The 18,608-nt window shown below is 42.0% G+C and overlaps 1 protein-coding gene across 8 annotated transcripts in view; it reads left to right on the top strand.

Moving 5' to 3' along the window:
* DMD (dystrophin) overlaps window positions 1-18,608 on the top strand; it is a 2,221,918-nt gene that overhangs the window by 2,178,950 nt on the left and 24,360 nt on the right. For all 8 annotated transcript variants that reach the window (XM_019523954.1, XM_019523951.1, XM_019523950.1 and 5 more), the window contains 3 exons: window positions 8,752-8,995; window positions 9,290-9,413; window positions 16,719-16,811. In XM_019523954.1, the coding sequence (XP_019379499.1) occupies window positions 8,752-8,995; window positions 9,290-9,413; window positions 16,719-16,811 (461 nt within the window). The remainder of the gene's footprint in view (window positions 1-8,751; window positions 8,996-9,289; window positions 9,414-16,718; window positions 16,812-18,608) is intronic.

Genomic DNA, 18,608 nt, shown 5'->3' with positions numbered 1-18,608 from the left:
ACATATAGCAGGGGTTACTGATCTCTGTAATGTCTTGTTTGTTTATATCCCCAAAACACTGAAGCATTTACACTATGCTAAGAGGCACCATTTACAACCCACTGGGTGCATCCACATGTGCACTTTACTTTGGAGTAGACTAATTAGCTCTAAAGTAAAGCATCACAGTCTACATGTGTACCAGTATTAGGGCACAGCAAACTAATTAACTCTGTCAAAGACGGTACTATCTTATAGCAGAGTGGCTTACTGTGCTGAAACATGTAGATGGTGACTGGTGGCTCGCTCAGCCCACCCAGCCAGCCAGCCCCAGCTCAAACTGCTGCTGTCCCAGGTGTACATATAGATGCTGGGAGCAGCTGACTCCAAAGCAAGCTGTTTCAGTGTATTACATTCCATTAATTGCATGTGCGGATGCACCCACTGTTACTTTCCCACTCCCTTCTTTTGTCTTTAACATTGAAATAATGCAGCTTAATTCAGACTATAAATTCTTTGGGCCAGGTTCTGTCTGTGTCTGCCAGCACCTAACATAAAGGGATCCAGATGTGATGGCAGTAATTAGACAGTACTATAATACAAGTATTAATTTTTTTTTAACTGAAGGTTTGATCCCAAACTCTGGTGTTAGATCTGACTAGCCCCAGTACTAACAACACCATCTCTTTATAAAAGTAGTGAATGTCCCTTTTCTCACTCCAAGTGTGATACCTCAGAATCTCAGTCTGATAAAAATCAGCACCCTGACAGAAAGTTCAAGACAATGATATTTTACAGAGGTTTTTTTTCCACATACATGGTTTCCTGATATCTGCTAAGGTAGTGGCACTGAACCTTTTTGGCTGGCGAGCCAGGTGGGCATTGTCCAGTCCCTCCATGAGCTGGATTTGGCTGCGTCCCACCTGACTGCATGGGTGGGGGGACGGCAGCCTGGCCCAGCGTGGTGGAAGAGGGCTTGGGAAGACCCCAACCTGACCCCATGGAGGGGAAGGGGCATGCCTTGGCCCCAACCCACCTACACAGGGGGAGGGGAGATGGCCCAGCCCCACAGGAGGAATGGGGCATGGCTCAGCCCCAACATGGTTGGGAGGAGGGAAGGAGGCGTAGCTTGGTCCGACAGGAGGGCAAGGGGGTGCAGCCCAGTGCCAACCAGGCCACAGAGAGAGAAAGGGGTATGACTTGACTCCAGTCCAGCTGTGCCAGGGAGATGATCATGGCCCAGCTCTGACCCTCCCTGTGGAGCTTGGGATTTTGGCAGCAGGGAGGGGTGGCAGTACTGTCACTGCTCCCCCACTGCCAAATTTCCCAACACATGGAAAGCCCTGTGAGCTGGATTCCAGACCACAGGAAGAGCACCCCTGTGTGATGGGGTTAAATAATGAACTGCAGAGTGAGAAGAAGAAATGGGGAATGGAAAAGACCATTTTTTTCAGATGAGTTTTCAAGTGATACAGAAAGTTAAAGAGGCATAGAGTATGAGAGAGAAGTGCTAGAGGCAAGAGTTGCAAGGAAAAGGACTAGCTCCTGAAGTGGAAGTCAGATTATGTGAGGACAGTGCTGAGTCAGAACAATAGATGAAACTTTAATATCAGTTAATGAAACTCCTCCATTACATGTGATAGGACACTACACCTAAACTCAATTTTAAATTGCAAGAAATAACTTTCTTCAACCAGTCACTGGCTTACCAACTTAAGCATTAAGTTTGAAGCAGAGGAAATTATCATAATATAAGAAAAAGGCCAAAAAAAAAATAGAAAGAAAGAAATAACACAAGAAATATCAAATTTGAGTTCAAACTGGATAAGAAATATTTTGAAAATTTGTCCAGGGTTAAAAAAATATGGAAACAAGGGGAAGCAATGCAGCCTAAAAAAATTCTTCACATAGGGAGGAAAAATACTGTATCCTATTCATGCTAAAAAAAGAATATGAGAAAAAAAATTTGAACAATACAGCTTTATAATTTTTTTGCTGTTAGGATTATGATAATTGGGGTAGTAGCATGGGTGGATGTAGGATTTTGAAAAGGTTGATGTAAATGGTGGGGCACATTATCATGTATAACACAACTCATATTTTTTTTTCCAATTAAAGAGGAACTATAAGCTTTACTGATAAAAGTGTGTAGGGCTATATTATTCAATTTTAGATTGAAGCAAAAACAAACACCTTTGTTAGAATATTCATTAGCTTGCTATATCATATATTACGTTTACAAAACAAACTAGGCAAAATAATTTTAAAATCCTGTTTTATTAGTATTAAATGTATGTCTGTTTCTTCATCAAAACAAAATCTAACCTTCTTGATCATTTTGATTGTTAGTAGTATACCTAATGCTCCACTGAAAGTCATTTCCACACCCAAGTTAACGTTTTTAGCTAGACTTAAAATCAGTTCTGCAAGGCTGTGGAATAGGAGCTTCATTACCAGAAGCAGCTTACAGACAGCACAATTACAGAAGTAGCTTGATTAGTGGAAAATTCAAGACCATTAAAAAGAAGAGAGGGTTGTTAACATCCACAGAATGAAGAGTTCAGAAAAAAGTCAGGTAGATTATGAGCCGTGAAGTCAATGGACTCCCTCACTGTTTCCTGAATAGAAATGTTGCTGCTTTGGACCCAGAGGCTAGGGACAGACATTACACATAAACCAGTTTAAGTGATCAAAAAATAGTTTAAACCTGTAACATAACAGACATTTAGTGCACATAAACCACTTTCAAAATGGCCAAAACCAGTTTGAGATAAACCTGGTTGAATGTAGAATCAGACTTAACTGAATTGGCTCAAATTGGTTTATACAATGTCTGTCCAAGACCCCTTTCTGGTTTAAGATAAAGCAGACTGCCCCAGCATCCCGGCATGCTCTCTGGTCTGGGCAGGGTTCTGTGACCCCACCCATGTACTCTCTAGCCAGAGCAGGGACTGGCCCTAGCAGAGACACTGGCCAGCATGGCCCTGTTAAGGCAAAGTGGACAGGGAGAGGGTTAATTCTTCGCTCCTTCCCCTTTTCTTCCACTGCAGCCAGGGTCAGCCTGTCTGCCGGGGAGCAGAGAGGAGGGGGTTGCAGTGGTGGCCCCTGGAGGTGGCGGACACCAGCTGCAGGGAAGGGGCTGAGGGAGGAATTAACCCTTCTCCCTGCCCCCTTCACCTTAATGTGGCTTCCCCTCTGGGAGTGTGGAGCTGCATGCACGTGGCGTGGAGCTATGATAGAGGCAGCCAGTGCTGTGCTGGGGGCGAAGAGCTCAGCCTCATGCAGCCTGCCTGGCCACTTCTGCCCCTGGGACTTCATGTCGCATGCCTGCAGCTCTGCACTCACAGAGGGGAAGCCCAGCTCTGAACTCTGCAGAGAAGCAGGGGGTGGGCTCCCTCCATTCCTGGCAAAGTGCTGGGACCTGCATGGCAGGGAACGGGGGAAGCAGCTGGCTTCAGTTCCAGGCTTTTCCCACTGTGAGTGCTGGTGCTGTAGCCTCAGGGAGCAGAGCCACGTGGATGAGGCAGACTCCGCTCCCTCCCCCCATGCAGAACTGGCTGGAGCTGCACCTGCACTGGGCACAAGAACCCTGACCTCCCCACCTGTTGCTGTTGCCAGGCGATAGGGCCTGCACACCATGGTGGGGGTGAAGGTCCCTACACCCCCCACCCTTCCTCACACACCCCAATGCCATGCAGCTCCATGCTTCTGCTGCCACTCTGGGGTGGGAGGGGGAGAAAGGGAAAGACTTCCCCCCAGCATAGAATAGAGCCTGCCCCAGCCTTGGGGGTGGGGGGAGGAGTGGGGAGAAGAATCCCCCTCTGGGGCTGGGCAGCATCCTGTAGCGCCCCTGCTCCCCACCGTGCAGTGATGGGGGAGAAGCAGGAAAAAGAGTCCTGCTCTGGGGCCAGGCAGCTTAACAGGACCCCCCTCCCAGGCCTGTGGTGGTGGGGGAGAGGGAGGAGTTCCCCTTTGGGACTGGGCAGCCCTGTGTGCCAGGACTCCCAGCTATCGGGGAGGTGCTGTGGTGAGCCTGCTGGGGCCTGGCCACATACCCCGCTTCCTCAGCTTAGCTTCCCGGTGGAAGGGAGGGCTGCTCTAGCACCCCTGGGCTTCTGGCTTGAGCCACTGCAGGCATGTGCTGAATGTCTATCCACTTGCAAACCAGGTCATTCACTGCAGGTTAGACTAACCTGCAAAGATTGAATCAATTCAGGCTTTTTGAATGTCTGTCCCTAGCCAGAATGTACCAGGAATCAAAGCAGGGTGCAGATGCACCACTGCACACCCCCTGGATCTGTCCCTGGGTAGTGGTACCACCTCACAATTTCTGACAAGTGTTTTCAAACTTTTTATTCATTTTACTTAAGAAACATTGAAATGTGTTCCTTATCATTTTATTTTAGTCTGTTTTACCATCCTATTTCTGTAAAAAGAATGCTTTTCCTATTTTAGGTCTCCCTCTGCCTAACTACTATAATGAAAACTTAGTAGAATATCTGCTCAAATTTGAACTGCTGGAATATTTGACTCCCCCCCCCCTCCACTGAGTTGTAGGGAGTACATCAGCCTCCATACCAAATCTCAAAGCTGCTTTTGTCCTCATGTAGCTGAGTGCCTCTTCAGACTTGATAAATAATGACTGCCCTATAGTTGCCAGTAGTTGGAAAGTGCTTACAGCAATGCATCTCTAAAAAAAAAAAAAAAAAAAAAAGCTGTAGATATATAAATCTTCTGAGACATTGATTGCTCTATGCAAACCACAATATCAGAATGAGGGGGAGTTTCTGTTTACCAGAGTGAGCAGTTACCCAGTTTATCAGTCATGCAAACCAATGCCTTTCTAAGAAGCCTTCAACTTCACACAGATCCCTGTGCTTATTGATGCTTCTGGGGCAAAATTCTCAACCATGTGGCCCAATGGGACTTTCATTACCAAATAGTGAACTTCACAAATGATGATGGTAAACAAGAACTCAGGAGTGAATTATCCCATTGTTTTGATTTCAAATATGTAATGTTTATTTTCCGTATCATTTTACTTTATCAATGCATGAGGTACAAGCCTAGTTCATAAAATAGTTTTCCATCTTATTTGTACATCTTTTCTTAAAACACGTGTATTCTCTAATGACAAGTTATGTCAGTTTTATTAGACTATGACGTCCAGAGATAAAGTCATCTGGCCTGAATTATGGTTTGGTAGGGCTGGATTATAGATATTGTGACTGTTTGTTCATTCACTCTCATTTTGAGAAGATTGTTATCTCTTTTTCTTTTTACTTTTTATGTCTTTAGTTTTTAAAATACACTCTTTTTTTCTGAGCACAAATGTCTAATTCTGACAGACATGGGCAATGCCTTAGGAACCTGGCCTGCAACAACATTTCTTTTTTACCACAAACATTGAGACAGTACTCCAGAGCTAGGAAAAGTAAATAAGTACTTTCTCTCTGGATAGCATGCCATATACGTGTCTGTCTGGGGTCGTTCTAGTCCAGAATCTTGCCACTGTGCTGGAATAGATGGCTCTTGTTGTCTCTTCTAACTCTATGATTCTTCTCTAGTTTAGACAATACAGTTTCATTCAGAGTAAAATGTTCCATTCAAGATTTTTAGCTTTCTTTTCCTGGATATGTGGAACCAGCCCTCATTCATTAAACTAAGTGCTAATTATATTACTTGCCATATTGTTCCAGAATCACTCTCAGAACATGAGAATCAGCTGATTAGATGAGGTTACCAGTATTCAGACCTATACACCTTTTAGCTAGAGAAAATCTCTTATGTTGCCAGCATCCCAGTGTCACCCTTGGATACTTGACACATTGATCAAATTTAGTTGCAGAAAATCCAAAATTGTAGACATCTCATTGACTGAACCATGTCATAAAGGACTCTAGGGCCTATTATGTTGGGTGCTAAGTTTCACTCAACTGTCTAGTCTAAGTCTGGTGTCTAGATTTAAGCACACTTGACTGTGTAGGCTACTTGTCTGAAGTTGTTGTGAGTTGACATAAGTGGTGTTATCTGGATATGTTGAGCCTGGTGCCAGGGATCCATCCTTCTGATAAGCCACTTGCTTGAAGCAGGTTGATACATAGCATAAACATTGACTTAGTTCAAGTGTTTCTACCCAACAAAGTTCAGTATCTAAGATCCAGCATCATTAACCACTTGTCAAAGTATTTTGGTCCCAGGTTCTCAAGACTGCCCACATCAACTGGGCCTAATACACATTATTAACTAGCTGACTGTGAAGGCAAGAAACAGTACCATTCATCAGCAGTTCCAAAAAAGTAGTACCTTTAATCTTAGTATAGAATCCCACATTCACTGTTTGCACCATCTAAGCATTTTCCACAGGACACTCTTGTTCCCTCTTGCTCCTGCAGATAAAGTAAGAGTAAGCCACTATAATTGCATTTCCAAGGCTTCAGCATGTACAGCAAACAACTTAATGCATCTCACCAGCAGGTGAGAGTAGAGAGTCTTCCTGGTACTGAAGTAGAATAGGTTCATAGCTACACAGCACATAGAAGTCAGTATGTCAGTAATAACACTGGTTTTATATAACTTCTAAAACCAGCACAAATGTTTGTCTATAGAGAGCAAGCAAGAGGGTGTGGCTCAGTAAGATGGAAAGGGAGGGACCCCTGGAATCTGGACCTTGTTCCTATCCACAATGGAGCAAAAACTCTCCCACTGCTGTCTATTCATTTTAGCCAATGTCTTCTAAATGTAGAAGATGGAAACAGCATTGGAGGCTGGAATCCAAATCCAGGGTGCCTGCCCTTCTTGGGGAGCGCCCATCTCTGATTCACACTCTCTCAAGCTTGCTTTCCTAGCCCACATATCTTCCCATCTTGGCTGCCATTGGGCCAGCTACAGCTGGAGGGCACTTTTAGGCCTGCATTTCCAGTGGTTTTGTGGTCAATACATTTTGCTGAGGGTAGGAGATGTAAGTTCAAAACCCATCTGGGTGAAGCGGCCTAGAACTTGGGTCTCCCACTCATTTGACATGTGCTTTAACCACCAGGTAGTTAAGCTAATATATGGGAGGGTTCTGTTCTACCTTTGTTTTTGTGACTAACGTAAAGTTATATGCTTTCTGGGGTGGGGGGAAAGGGAGTGGGATCTAAAATCCATGCAAGTGGCTCTAAATACCATTTATGGGCATTTTTACACATGCTTCTGACATGAAGCCAGGTGCTATTAATTAGCAAGCTGTGCTAATTAAAAGCACACATGCGTCATGTGTATCAGTGGCACAGCATGTCCCCGTGCTGAGAAAATGGCAGCAGGGCTCTTTGAATGTGTTTTATTTCAAAGCACACTGCCACCATTTTCTCAGTACAGAGGTGCGCTGCACACCTGATGCACAGGATGCACGAGGCTGCCAGAACACGTCAATTTAAATGCTCCGGCAGACTTGATTAATTGAGTCTGCTCCGATGTGCAGGGCTGGAGCAGGCTTCCCGCATGTGTGTAAGTGCCCTATGTGACTAAATTAGCAGCATAAGAACTACTTGTCCATTCAGAGGTGAAGTTGCATTTGGCCAGTATGTTTCACTGTGGAAGAAGTGCTGACCGTTACTACCTATGTGGATTAAGGAGGATGTTCAACTTTATTGTGCTGGATAATCTTATGTCATATAACCATCACATACAGGCTCCATTTCAGAACTACTTACATACTGTGATCACAGTTATGTGCCATTACAAGTGTTTCAGAGTCTAATAAAACTCATAGTGGAATTTAGAGGATGTTATTTGGCCTGTAGATTAAAATGTCAATGTGAATTTAGTTTTGCTGGCAATAGTATTAAAAAGATGTCTGTTTTCACAGCTTCTAATCTGTCCCTACTAGGGCATAGAGTAAAGAATTTAAAAACCAAGAATATCTAGGCCACTACTTTTGAGGAATAAGCAGTCAGCCTATGGTACCATTTTTTTTCTTTGAATTATAGTAAAAGCACATCATAGCAATAAAATCCCAATACATCTTATTATACCTGCTTTCTGTGAAGACTTCTACTATAAGGTTTTTTTTTATCATTAGTAAGATGGACTGCATTGTCTGTAACTAAACTTCTAGTTTTTATCTCCCTCTCTTCTTATTGCTTGATAGTCATCTGAATGTTCAGAATTTGTTCTTTAAAAAAATAAAATATTATTCACTATCAAGAGTTCTTGTTTCTGGTACTGAATAGCACTTTCAAATATGGATGTGCATAACCCTATATCTGATATTAATCAATGAAATGTTTTATTCAAGCAAGTGATTGAAGGACATTTAATCCAATATAGAGTTAATGGGATAACAAAGAGTTAGAAATTTGGGGTAGCCTAAAGAGTTAGACCTGCATTCCTGTGTCACCCATCTATCAAAATATTAATAGAATTTTGAATTTAATTCCCGGATTAGCTCATTGTTCAGTGCTCTGTTATTAGAGTACTCATATGTGGACCATAATCCTAACGGTGCTCTTTGTGTTTCAGACCTTTGCTATGAAGTCTGAGTACAAATCTATCCAAAGTGGCAACATTTTGTCCATGTAATCAAACTCAAAGCATGAGGATTGCAACCAACTCAAATTCAGATGGTTTAGCTAGGCTTAAATTATTGCCCAAATCATTTGCCCACCCTTAACTGTTGCATGTCTTATATAATATCAGTTTACAGCATGCTAAATTATATAGCCATAGTATGGGAGATGCTGTACTAATCTACTTTGAGAAGATAGTACTTTACCTTTTCCGTATCAACAGAAACCTGCAAGCAGAATATGACCGACTGAAGCAGCAGCACGATCACAAAGGACTCTCTCCACTGCCATCCCCACCTGAGATGATGCCTATCTCCCCCCAAAGTCCCCGAGATGCTGAGCTCATTGCAGAAGCTAAGCTGCTTCGCCAGCACAAGGGTCGCCTGGAAGCCAGGATGCAAATTCTTGAGGATCACAACAAACAGCTGGAGTCACAGCTGCACAGGCTGAGACAACTGCTAGAACAGGTGAGCCATCAGGCTTTTTTATTTGGATTTTGAAAGAATGATTTTTCTAAAGCATAGTTTGAAACATCACCTATAATTGTAACCCATTTAGAAGTGGTATCTGTAAGTGCTAGCCACAGAAGAGAAAAAGTTGATCTTTCTGTAGATGAGTGGTAAAATAATATCACAATTAATGCATTTGTGTGATCTGTTTCTTCTTTTAATTCACAGCTGCATTTAATAAAAAGGGGCTGTGTAGTCATGGGATAGATACAAACTATACAATAACCAGCTTGTTTTCTTCTAATATTTCAGCCCCAGGCAGATGCCAAGGTGAATGGTGCAACTCTGTCCTCTCCTTCTACCTCCTTACAGAGGTCAGATAGCAGTCAGCCAATGCTTCTTCGTGTTGTTGGCAGCCAGACTTCAGAAACCATGGGTAAGTTCAAACTGTAATCAAAGATTGTTTTCTATCACCTTAACACTATAAGCTTAAATATTTGGCATTGTGTAGTGTCACAGATGTCTTGACATCAAACACAGAGATCATCCAGAGTTTGTTTTTAAAAAAAATGGGCATCACAGGTAACCTAAAGTATCCAGTTAAAATGTATAAAAGCCAAGGATCAAGGAGAGCCACTTCCACATAGTGATCCCTGGTAACGTCTCTGATGGCCAAGAGCTCCCAAATCAACAAAAACACCAAAGCGCACACATCTAAAGATCTAGACACTGTTTTTGTCATATAAAAGAGAATATAAAAGCCAGGAAGTTTAACTTAACTTGACCTTCTTGTAGACAGAATAATTATAACTGAAGAATTAAAACATACAAGCAGTCATCCTACTGTTTTAACTGATAGCATCTTAAAAGGCAGAGCACAGGTGTATTTCATAGACTAACCAATTCAAAGATGCTTAACCTTTCATGAGTAACATAGCATCTGATAAAATGATCTATTGCTCATGAAAGCTTATACATTGGATTCAGTTAGGCTGTAAGGTACACCTCTACCCTGTTGTCTGCCTGATATCTTCCTATTTTAAAATACCATTTTTAAATAAATAGAATTGCAATGCCACTGACAAGCAACACCTACCTGTTTGCTTTTATAGAAATGTATGTGTTGATAAACAGGGATCCTGGTTTTCTCTGAGGAAAAAATCCCTACTTTTCAGTGTTAAAAAAATAACCCCAAATTCACATTTTTCCATGATTAAAATGAAACACCACTAATTTTAGTGGTGTTTCATTTTGGAATGGAAAAATGTGGATTTTGGGTTACTAATTAAAAACAAAAATTGGGGATTTTTTTTTTATCAGAGAAAACCAGGATCCCTGGTGATAACCTATCATATGGGTTGTAGGGTAAGTTTTATTAATAATATTCAGTATATGATGGCTGGAAATTTTGCTTGTGTGTCTCTATAGTAAGTTTGCTGTAATTTTCCTAGGTGACATAAGTATTTGTTGTCCAGGAAGAAGGATTGATTTCAAGTAACATCATTAGTATGCAGTAATGTTCACTTGCAATAAGTTAATTTAATTTGATTACCTCAGCGTACTAATATAGTACATAGAATATATTAATATCAATGCTACCAGTATACGATAACATAGTATAGAATTATTACAGAAGATAAAAGTGAGAAAAGAGTAGTCAGGAGCAATAGGGGATTTTACTGTAGGGCCTCTGTGGTAGCTTATTTTCTTACTTAGTCATCTAGACCACAAACACACTAGAAAATTTGTTATGAACATAATAATAGATGATTTAGGTCAGTGATCTGAAGAAATTAAATTTTGTAAGCCTTATCATTTCATGACACACTTAATTACTCCTTTTTATTTTTTTTTCCCTTTTGCCATAAAATGTGTTACTTAAAAGTATGCAAACAAAACCAGAAATGCAGCAGTTACTAGCCTCCTTATTAACAGATGATTAAGTCTATGTCACATCATAAGTTAGGCCAAAAATAAAATAATTTGCTTCTCATCATGCAAAACATGACAAAAATTATGCTCATTTTAACTAATTTGTTGTACCAGAATTAGTTAGGAGTGGTTTTTTTTTTCTTTTTTAAACAAAATTTAGAAGGGCACAAAACATTTCATTGATTTCAGTATAATCATAATGGCTAGGTACAGACAGTCAAAAAGCCCAAGGCTCAATTGATTCAGTCTTTGCAGTTTAGTCCAAGCTGTGCAGATTGAACCAATTAACAAATGGACAGATATTCACTTTTGAATTAGGGAGTGCCAGAAGCCAGGGGCGCTACAGCACACCTGCCAGCCACAGCCAAATGAGAGGAGAGAAAGCCCTCCAAAAGGCTCTCACCCCTCCCTGCTGGAGCAGAGGGGGCATCGTCAAGCACCAGCCTGAGGTAGCCTGCTGTAGGGTCGGGGTTTAAATCCCCTCTCTGGCTAGGGTGGCCACCATAAAGTACAGTCCTGTTGTCCTTTGTCCTCTATTGATACAAAACTGGATGCCTTTATGCCCTCTATTTTTCTCTTGAAGAGAAAAGTAGAGGACATAAAGGCATCAGGTTTTATATCAATAGAGGACAGAGTAGCAGAAAACCAGGATGTCCTCTATGTTGGCCACCCTATCCCTGGCCTGCATGGGACACCAGCTGGGGTCTGGGTGGGGAGGAAAACGTCCTTTCTCTGAAGCAAGTGTATATTGAACACAGCAATTTGCAACCTCAAGCACACAATTAAGAAAAAACAAAAACCCTTGCCTATGCTAAGATACAGCCCAGTAAAACACAATGAGAGTACACACAGCTTAGTCTAACTTGAAATGGACTGTAATAAACCAAGAAGATAAAAGAAAGCCTTGCATAAATCTTACATAATCCTGAGAGCGGAGCGTCTCCTTACAGCCAGGTATTCAGGAAAGTATTCCCACCTTCTATACATTGTACTTTATAATGTAAATGTACCTTTCTGCATTCTTTGGTCAAGCTGTTTGCAACCCTCAAGCTGTCTGGGACCCTCTCCTGTTCCCTTAGCTCCATCTCCTCACATACATGTGATGATTGTGCTAGGTCTATGCCAACACCTCTCACCTCTCAGTCTGGTCTTGCAGGGCTAGGCTCTGCACTCAAAGGACGCATCCAGACAAGTGCAACCATGCAGTATATGATACTGTAAACATGTTTGCAGCACCACATACTGCACAGTCCTGTGCTGTCCATGCTGCAAGGGTGCACTGCCCAAGCGTATGCTACGCCAGGTTTTTTTTCTGTAGGTCTTTTTGACCCTGGATACCAAGGAGTAAAAAAAAATGGAGCAGTACATGTTCGGCCAGCACATGCTGCTGAAAAGTGGAGCCAGGCCACCCGCAGCCACGCTCCGCTTCCAGTCAGGCTACACGTGGCAGAATCGCTGTAGCTTCAGCCCTAGGAGGCTCCCGCAACCCCAGGTAATGCTCCTGGGGCCAGCCCAGTGCTGGCATCAGCCTCGCCTCCCCCAATTGGGGCAACTTGCTGTGCGCCAAAGCACATGTGGCACAGACGTTCCCTGGGGACAAGAAGTGGCAGTGCAAGGTGCACCGCCTCTACTTGTCCTCAGGGAACCAAACTCATGTCTGGATGCACCCACAGGCGGCAGGGGACAACCCCAGTTCTCCAGCCTCTTCCCCCTCCCCCATGGCTTGGGGGAGCTTGGGGAAATCCTGCCCCCTCCCCTTTTCCTTCCCCTCCTCTTATCAACTGCTTACTTTAGTCCTTAAGAAGGGTCCTTTCTTGTCCCTTCCTCCAATAAGCCTCTGGATAGAAAAAGGCAGGTGTCATCGCCGCCCCTCCTGCTGCGTTGCCGCCAGTCCTGTGGGTTCTGCAGGCCCCACAGGACAGGGAGGCGGGCCCCGCACAGCCTGTTATGCCCCCACACCATGGGGGCTTGGCAGCACAGGCTGCTTTGCCCCGGGCCATGTGGTCTCAGAAACCAGAAATGCCACAATGGGCACTTCCAGTTTCACTTTATCTTACAAGCCGGCATGCTGGTTAGTGGAGCATGCCGGCTTGTAAGATGCCGGATAGCACAGCTTTTACTGTACTTGGAAAAAGGTTATTTGAAAGCTTTTGGGCATAGACACCCTTCTTCAGGCAGTGGGAGATTCTGCTGATGCTGTGAGTTCTCCACAGTAGAAAAGAAGCTAAAGAAAACAAGAAGTCTGTGAAGATGTAAACGAGGGGAAGCTTGGAAGACAAAGGGATAGGAAAACACCTGCTGCTAGGTAGGTGGGTCACCACAGAAACAGTCAAAGTTGTTAACCCCATACTGCAATCTCAATAGCTCTTGGATTAACATTTTAACAAGGTGTTAGTTACCTTTGCTGTGCAGGCACTGGTTTGACATGCAGTTGTTAAAGCACTGGCAAGAGGGCAATAAACCCCCTCCCTGCCCACTTAGCCATGCCAGCTGGCATCTGGTCATGTCCCTGCCACTGGAGCAGTAAGTGGGGAGGGGCTCTGACAGGCTGCTATACAGGCAGGCCCCAGCTGGGGTCCTGAGGGGAGAGAGGAGGAAATAAAGCTCCCTTCTTGCCCCTTCGCCTCAGGGGGCCATGCTGGGCTGGCATCTGGCCATGTCCCCACCCCTACGCTGGCTAGAGAGCAGAAGGGCAGGGCCAGCCCTTCTCACTGTAGCAGACAGCACAGACCTGCCCAGCCCAGGGCTGAAAAGCATGCTGGGCTGCTGGGGGAGTCTGGGAGGGGAGGAAGCAGTCTAGGACAGAAGTTCTGTAAACCAGTTTGACACAAATCATTTAAGTCTGATACTACATTCAACCAGGTTTATCCTAACCCAGTTTCAGCCATTTTGAAACTGGTTTATGTGCACTGAGCTTCTGTTTCGTTACAAGTTTAAACCAGTTTCTGATCACTTCTGTCCCTAGGCAATGAGACCCAGTAATGAACTAGTGTCACAGTGCTATGTGACAGAGATCGCAGTCTTATGGACCATGCTAATGTGAAATGTTCTTAACTGATAATGTTTGTCATGTTTTCCTCTTTCCCATCCCAGAAGATTTGAGGCTATGAGGCTGTCTGCTTTTGAAACGAAATTCAAAACAGAACAAAAATAATGAGAGGATGCTGAGAAAGAAACTTCTCTAGCCTAAATCAAAATCTAGTTTTAGATAATACTGTTCATACAAAAGGTGTGTTCCACCTCTCTTTTTCAGAGCACTGATTTGAGTAATGGTAGCTACTTACCTTCCCTTGGTAAGAAGGACTTCTTTTTTGGGTTAAATCCTGCTACAGGTATCTCTGTAAATTATCGTTGTAGTCTTAAAGTTAGATTACAGCAATCTGTTCTTCACAGAGCTGTAATGTGGAAACGCTTCCAAAATGCAGAAATCTGCACATGAAATTGGCTTGCCTACCAGAGCACATTACACCCCTAGTTTTTGATCTGCCCTGGTGATAAACTGATTCCTGAGTGAGATTTGAAGCCATTGGTTTTGTCTTTCAAGTATTAGGGTCCCAACCTTTTGCTTCTCTCCTTTCCATATTGTAGTAATTGAGGCAACCTGAAACAGTTCAGCTGAGTTTCTTTGTGACAGTGATTAGTAAGGGAGCATTTCTTAGAGAATATTTTTGCTAAGGGTTATATGATTTGCAAACTTATTTCCCAGCTCGATGTACCAGTAGCCCTTCTAAGCATCCTGTAAGATACTGTTCTACCAGCATGGTACCAGTACTACCAATGGTTTGGGTTGAGTTTTTGTTATGGCTGTTTGTGTGATGTCTTGTCTCATTGGTTTATTTAAATGTATGTAAATTTTAAGCAATCTTTTCTTAGCCACTAAGCATTGAACATAGGAGTTTTGACCAAGAGGGCAAACATAGCTGAGCTCATATCTGTGCTCATTATGCTGTGGGCCCTAGTGCCTGTGTTTATTGAGGGGAAATAATGTTGACCAAAGCAACAGTTATACCCTGATCTTTGGATTTTTAAAAGTTCTGACTTCATTATCCGGGCTGAAGAAGCAAAGTGCTTGAGTGTGGGTGGCAAGATCTGGCTCTGAATATCAATTTTGATATCTGCCAGAGGTTGAAAAAAATTATTTTAGTTTTACTAAATTTTCCAATGATGGCACCTCTAACAAGGCAACATTTGATGTGAAAATGAGTCCTGCTGCCTCAAAGTGCAGACATGGGCTAATCCTGAGAGTAGAGAGTATGAGCAGTCTTGTAAACGTTGGATTTTATCTTGTCTCTTGTATTAGAAAATTCAGTAACATGGAATATAAAAAGTTGAATTTTTGCTAGCATTAACATTGTTTAGATTGCACTGGTTTTTCAAGCTGAGTAGGGCAAGATACATTGTATATTCATCACTAACAACAGGGGACTGTGCATTAGAGGACAAAGGCTCATCAAGTCATTTTCAAAATGATGATGCACCTTTAGATGCTTGTTACAGATGGCAAAGCAGCTTTTGCATCTTAATGGGGGATTAGAAGAGACAAATAAAAGAGAGTGAATCTCACTCACTGAGTATCCTCCAGGTTTATTCTCCTTTTAGAAACCATGCTTTTGAAGCACTTTACTGTTATTAGGAGCTAGATTAAAAACTAGCAAAAGTACCCTCCTTTGGTGTACAATTGGGCAGATGGCTTTTGATTCTGTGAAAACATCAGAAAATGTAAAGATACCTGTGAAAATGAAATGTATTAAAACTCCCATTAAGCTTCTCCCTTATAATCAGGTTACAGAAATTATTCAAAGGGACAAATGTATTTTGCTTTGTTAAACTGCTGCTAAAACCTTCCACAGTACAATTGAATGTTCCTGAAGCTCCAATCTGATGCAATTAAACTGTCAGAAATATTAATACTGATGCAGATGAGTATTTCAGTTAGTTCTGATTTACTCTGGTAGGCAACGCATTGTTAAAATGAATTCAGCACCATTAGACAGCTACTCAGACCACACTATTCACAGCAGCAACATTTGGTCCCAGTAATGGAATGAAAGCATCTGAAAGAGGGACCAAGGCTGGACTCACTACCCTTACTAGAAGATTTCCCCTAGAGCAGGTTATCCTTTCATTGTTTTTAATTAATTTAATTGAATTTACACAAATTTGTTAAAAAGAAAAATGAAAGGAATATGATTACTGACAACATTTAAAATTTAGATTAGATATTATCCAGAAGGATTTATTTCACGTGCTCAGCTTCAGGTTAGGGTGAAGTTGCACATTACATTTAGACCATACTAAATCTGTCGAATGTTAAGCAATGTTAATATTAGAACTTGCTATGAGCAGTTGCACATTAAGGGTTATACTGTTTCTTGCCTGCACAACTCTGACTTGTCACTAGAGGTCTGGCAAACGGAGGTGTGGCTAGGTGCCAGGATATCTATGCCCTGTCTCTGCTCTGGGTGGTAGGGAAGGGGACTTTGAGCAGTGCAGGTTGGGATACTGGAAGACTGCAAATCATTTATTTTATCACCATGGAGCAGACAGATGTTACCCTAACATGAGCCAAGTAGCATGGTACAGAGTTAATCCTTGCCAGAAGTGGCATAACTTTGAGAAACTCAGAGGGCACTTAGCACAAGTTAGCAAGCTTTAACGTGCAGGCACTCACATTTTAAGTATCCTTAGTATGTTTTAAGTGTAGCATGTAACTTTGCCCTTAGGTTCATGAAGAAATAGCCTTCAAGGTGATTTGTTTACCAGGTATTTTTAAGTGACTTAAATATTCTGATTTGGATTTGTTTTTCAGGTGAGGATGACCTGCTCAATCCTCCCCAGGACACAAGCACAGGTTTGGAGGAGGTGATGGAACAGCTTAACAATTCCTTCCCAAGTACAAGAGGTAAGCTTTCAGCACTCAAAAGCATATATCGGTAGTTAAAAAGATAGATTTTATTAAAGATCACTGGGTTTGATGATATTTCAACAGATTGCGTGCAAGTGCATGCATGTGCGTGTAAACAACAGAAGCACCTGCTTCTGTCCCTGTTTTTTCCCCTGAGACTGATTTGAGACCTGTATGTTTGTTTTAAAGGCTAGCTACAAAGTAAACCTGTGTTACCTACACAGAATGAAATAACAATTTCCCCTACACCTACGCTAGTGATAGGGCCAGTGAATACCACAATAAAAATTCACACACTGTATTTCTTTCCTTAAAATTTTCCTCTCTTTCCTTTCTTTAGAGTTTTATTTTTTCTTTCCTCTTTTCTGGGAGGAATGTGAACCCAATAATATTAAAATGTAAATCAGAACTTTCAAACTCATGACATTTGAGTTAAAAAAGGAAACAAAACAAGTTGGTAGCTAGTTTGTGCCATGCAAGTAGGGAGTATGTTTGTACAGCAACAACCGCACCTATTACAATGTCTCTTGTTTCAATAAAAGTTCACCTCTTTTATTTGCTGAAGATAAGCACATGCATTATTTGAATGAAGTTTTTTTAAAGACTTTTTAAAAGAAATGTCTTTTTTCTAAGTCAGGATAAAACATCCTGCTGTTGTATTCAAAACTGGAGATGGGACACTTCCTAGTAACTTCAGAGGGCCCATGTATTTCCTGTGTCATTTTGTCATTGCCTTTGTGGTACATAGACTTTGTGCAATCCCTGGCTCAACTGGATTTTTTTCCCACAAGATATGTCTGATTTTTTTTCCCCAAACCACCCTTTGTGCCATGCTCTCCTTTCTGTGGAGTTTAGCTGCTTTTCTATCCTTTGATTTCAAAGGAAGTCCAGCCCACCAAAAGTGTTCTGATGATAGAACAAGTAAAAATTTGAAGACAGGCTAGAGAAATAAATGGGCAAATGAATAATAGAAATAGACTAAATTCAGGAATAGCGTAGAAAAAATTATCCAAGAAAATCAGATATTTTTACCTAAGTTTGTCTTCTTCACTGTATGGTCACGTGGGTGCTGTACACCTTTAATTTAGCCACCAGACGGAGGAAATATGGGAAGGGTGCTGGAACCAAAATCCATAGTTAGGCACCTAAAAGAAAGTGTCCTGCTTTTCAAAATTGCTGAGAATATGCAGCTCCCACCGGTGCCAGTAGGTTTTGTAAGTGTGTAGCACTTCTCAACACATATGACATTTAAGTGTCCTACATATTCATTTAGGAGTCTAGCTTTAGGTACTCAGGTTTACCCATTTGCTCCATCTTTATTTTACCTAAATTCGTAATCAGAGCTGATGACATTAAAAATAATGTTCCTTTCCTAAATAGAAACATGACTTTGGCTACGGTGGTCACAATGTTAAAAGTCAATAATTCTTGAGGTGTTTAGTGCAGAGTAGTTATTTTGCTGTACTTCACGTGAGAAATAGCTACAGCACTTTAGATACCAATCTGTACTGACTGCAAGTAAATAGGGTTTTATTTTTTATTTTTATCTCTGTAAATGAAACAAAACTTCCCAAATATAACTGACATCATATAAACACTGTAGGGAGCCTGTTGTAAGCAGTGAGATTCTGTATTTTGTAATATAGTCACTCATAGTTAAGTACAAAAAGCAAATGTTTATGTTTGTATGCCAGTGCTGCCAAATGTGTGTGTAGATAGGTGTAGAATGGTTTCTTCTGTCAGTAACTGCCTTAGAAATGTGTCATGCTGGGGGGGGGGTCAAAGATATGGCTT

This window comes from Gavialis gangeticus, unplaced genomic scaffold, assembly GCF_001723915.1.
Source record: "Gavialis gangeticus isolate Ggan-Ray unplaced genomic scaffold, GavGan_comp1, whole genome shotgun sequence".
NCBI classification, from domain to species: domain Eukaryota; kingdom Metazoa; phylum Chordata; order Crocodylia; family Gavialidae; genus Gavialis; species Gavialis gangeticus.
This window is presented reverse-complemented; position numbering and strand designations above follow the sequence as displayed.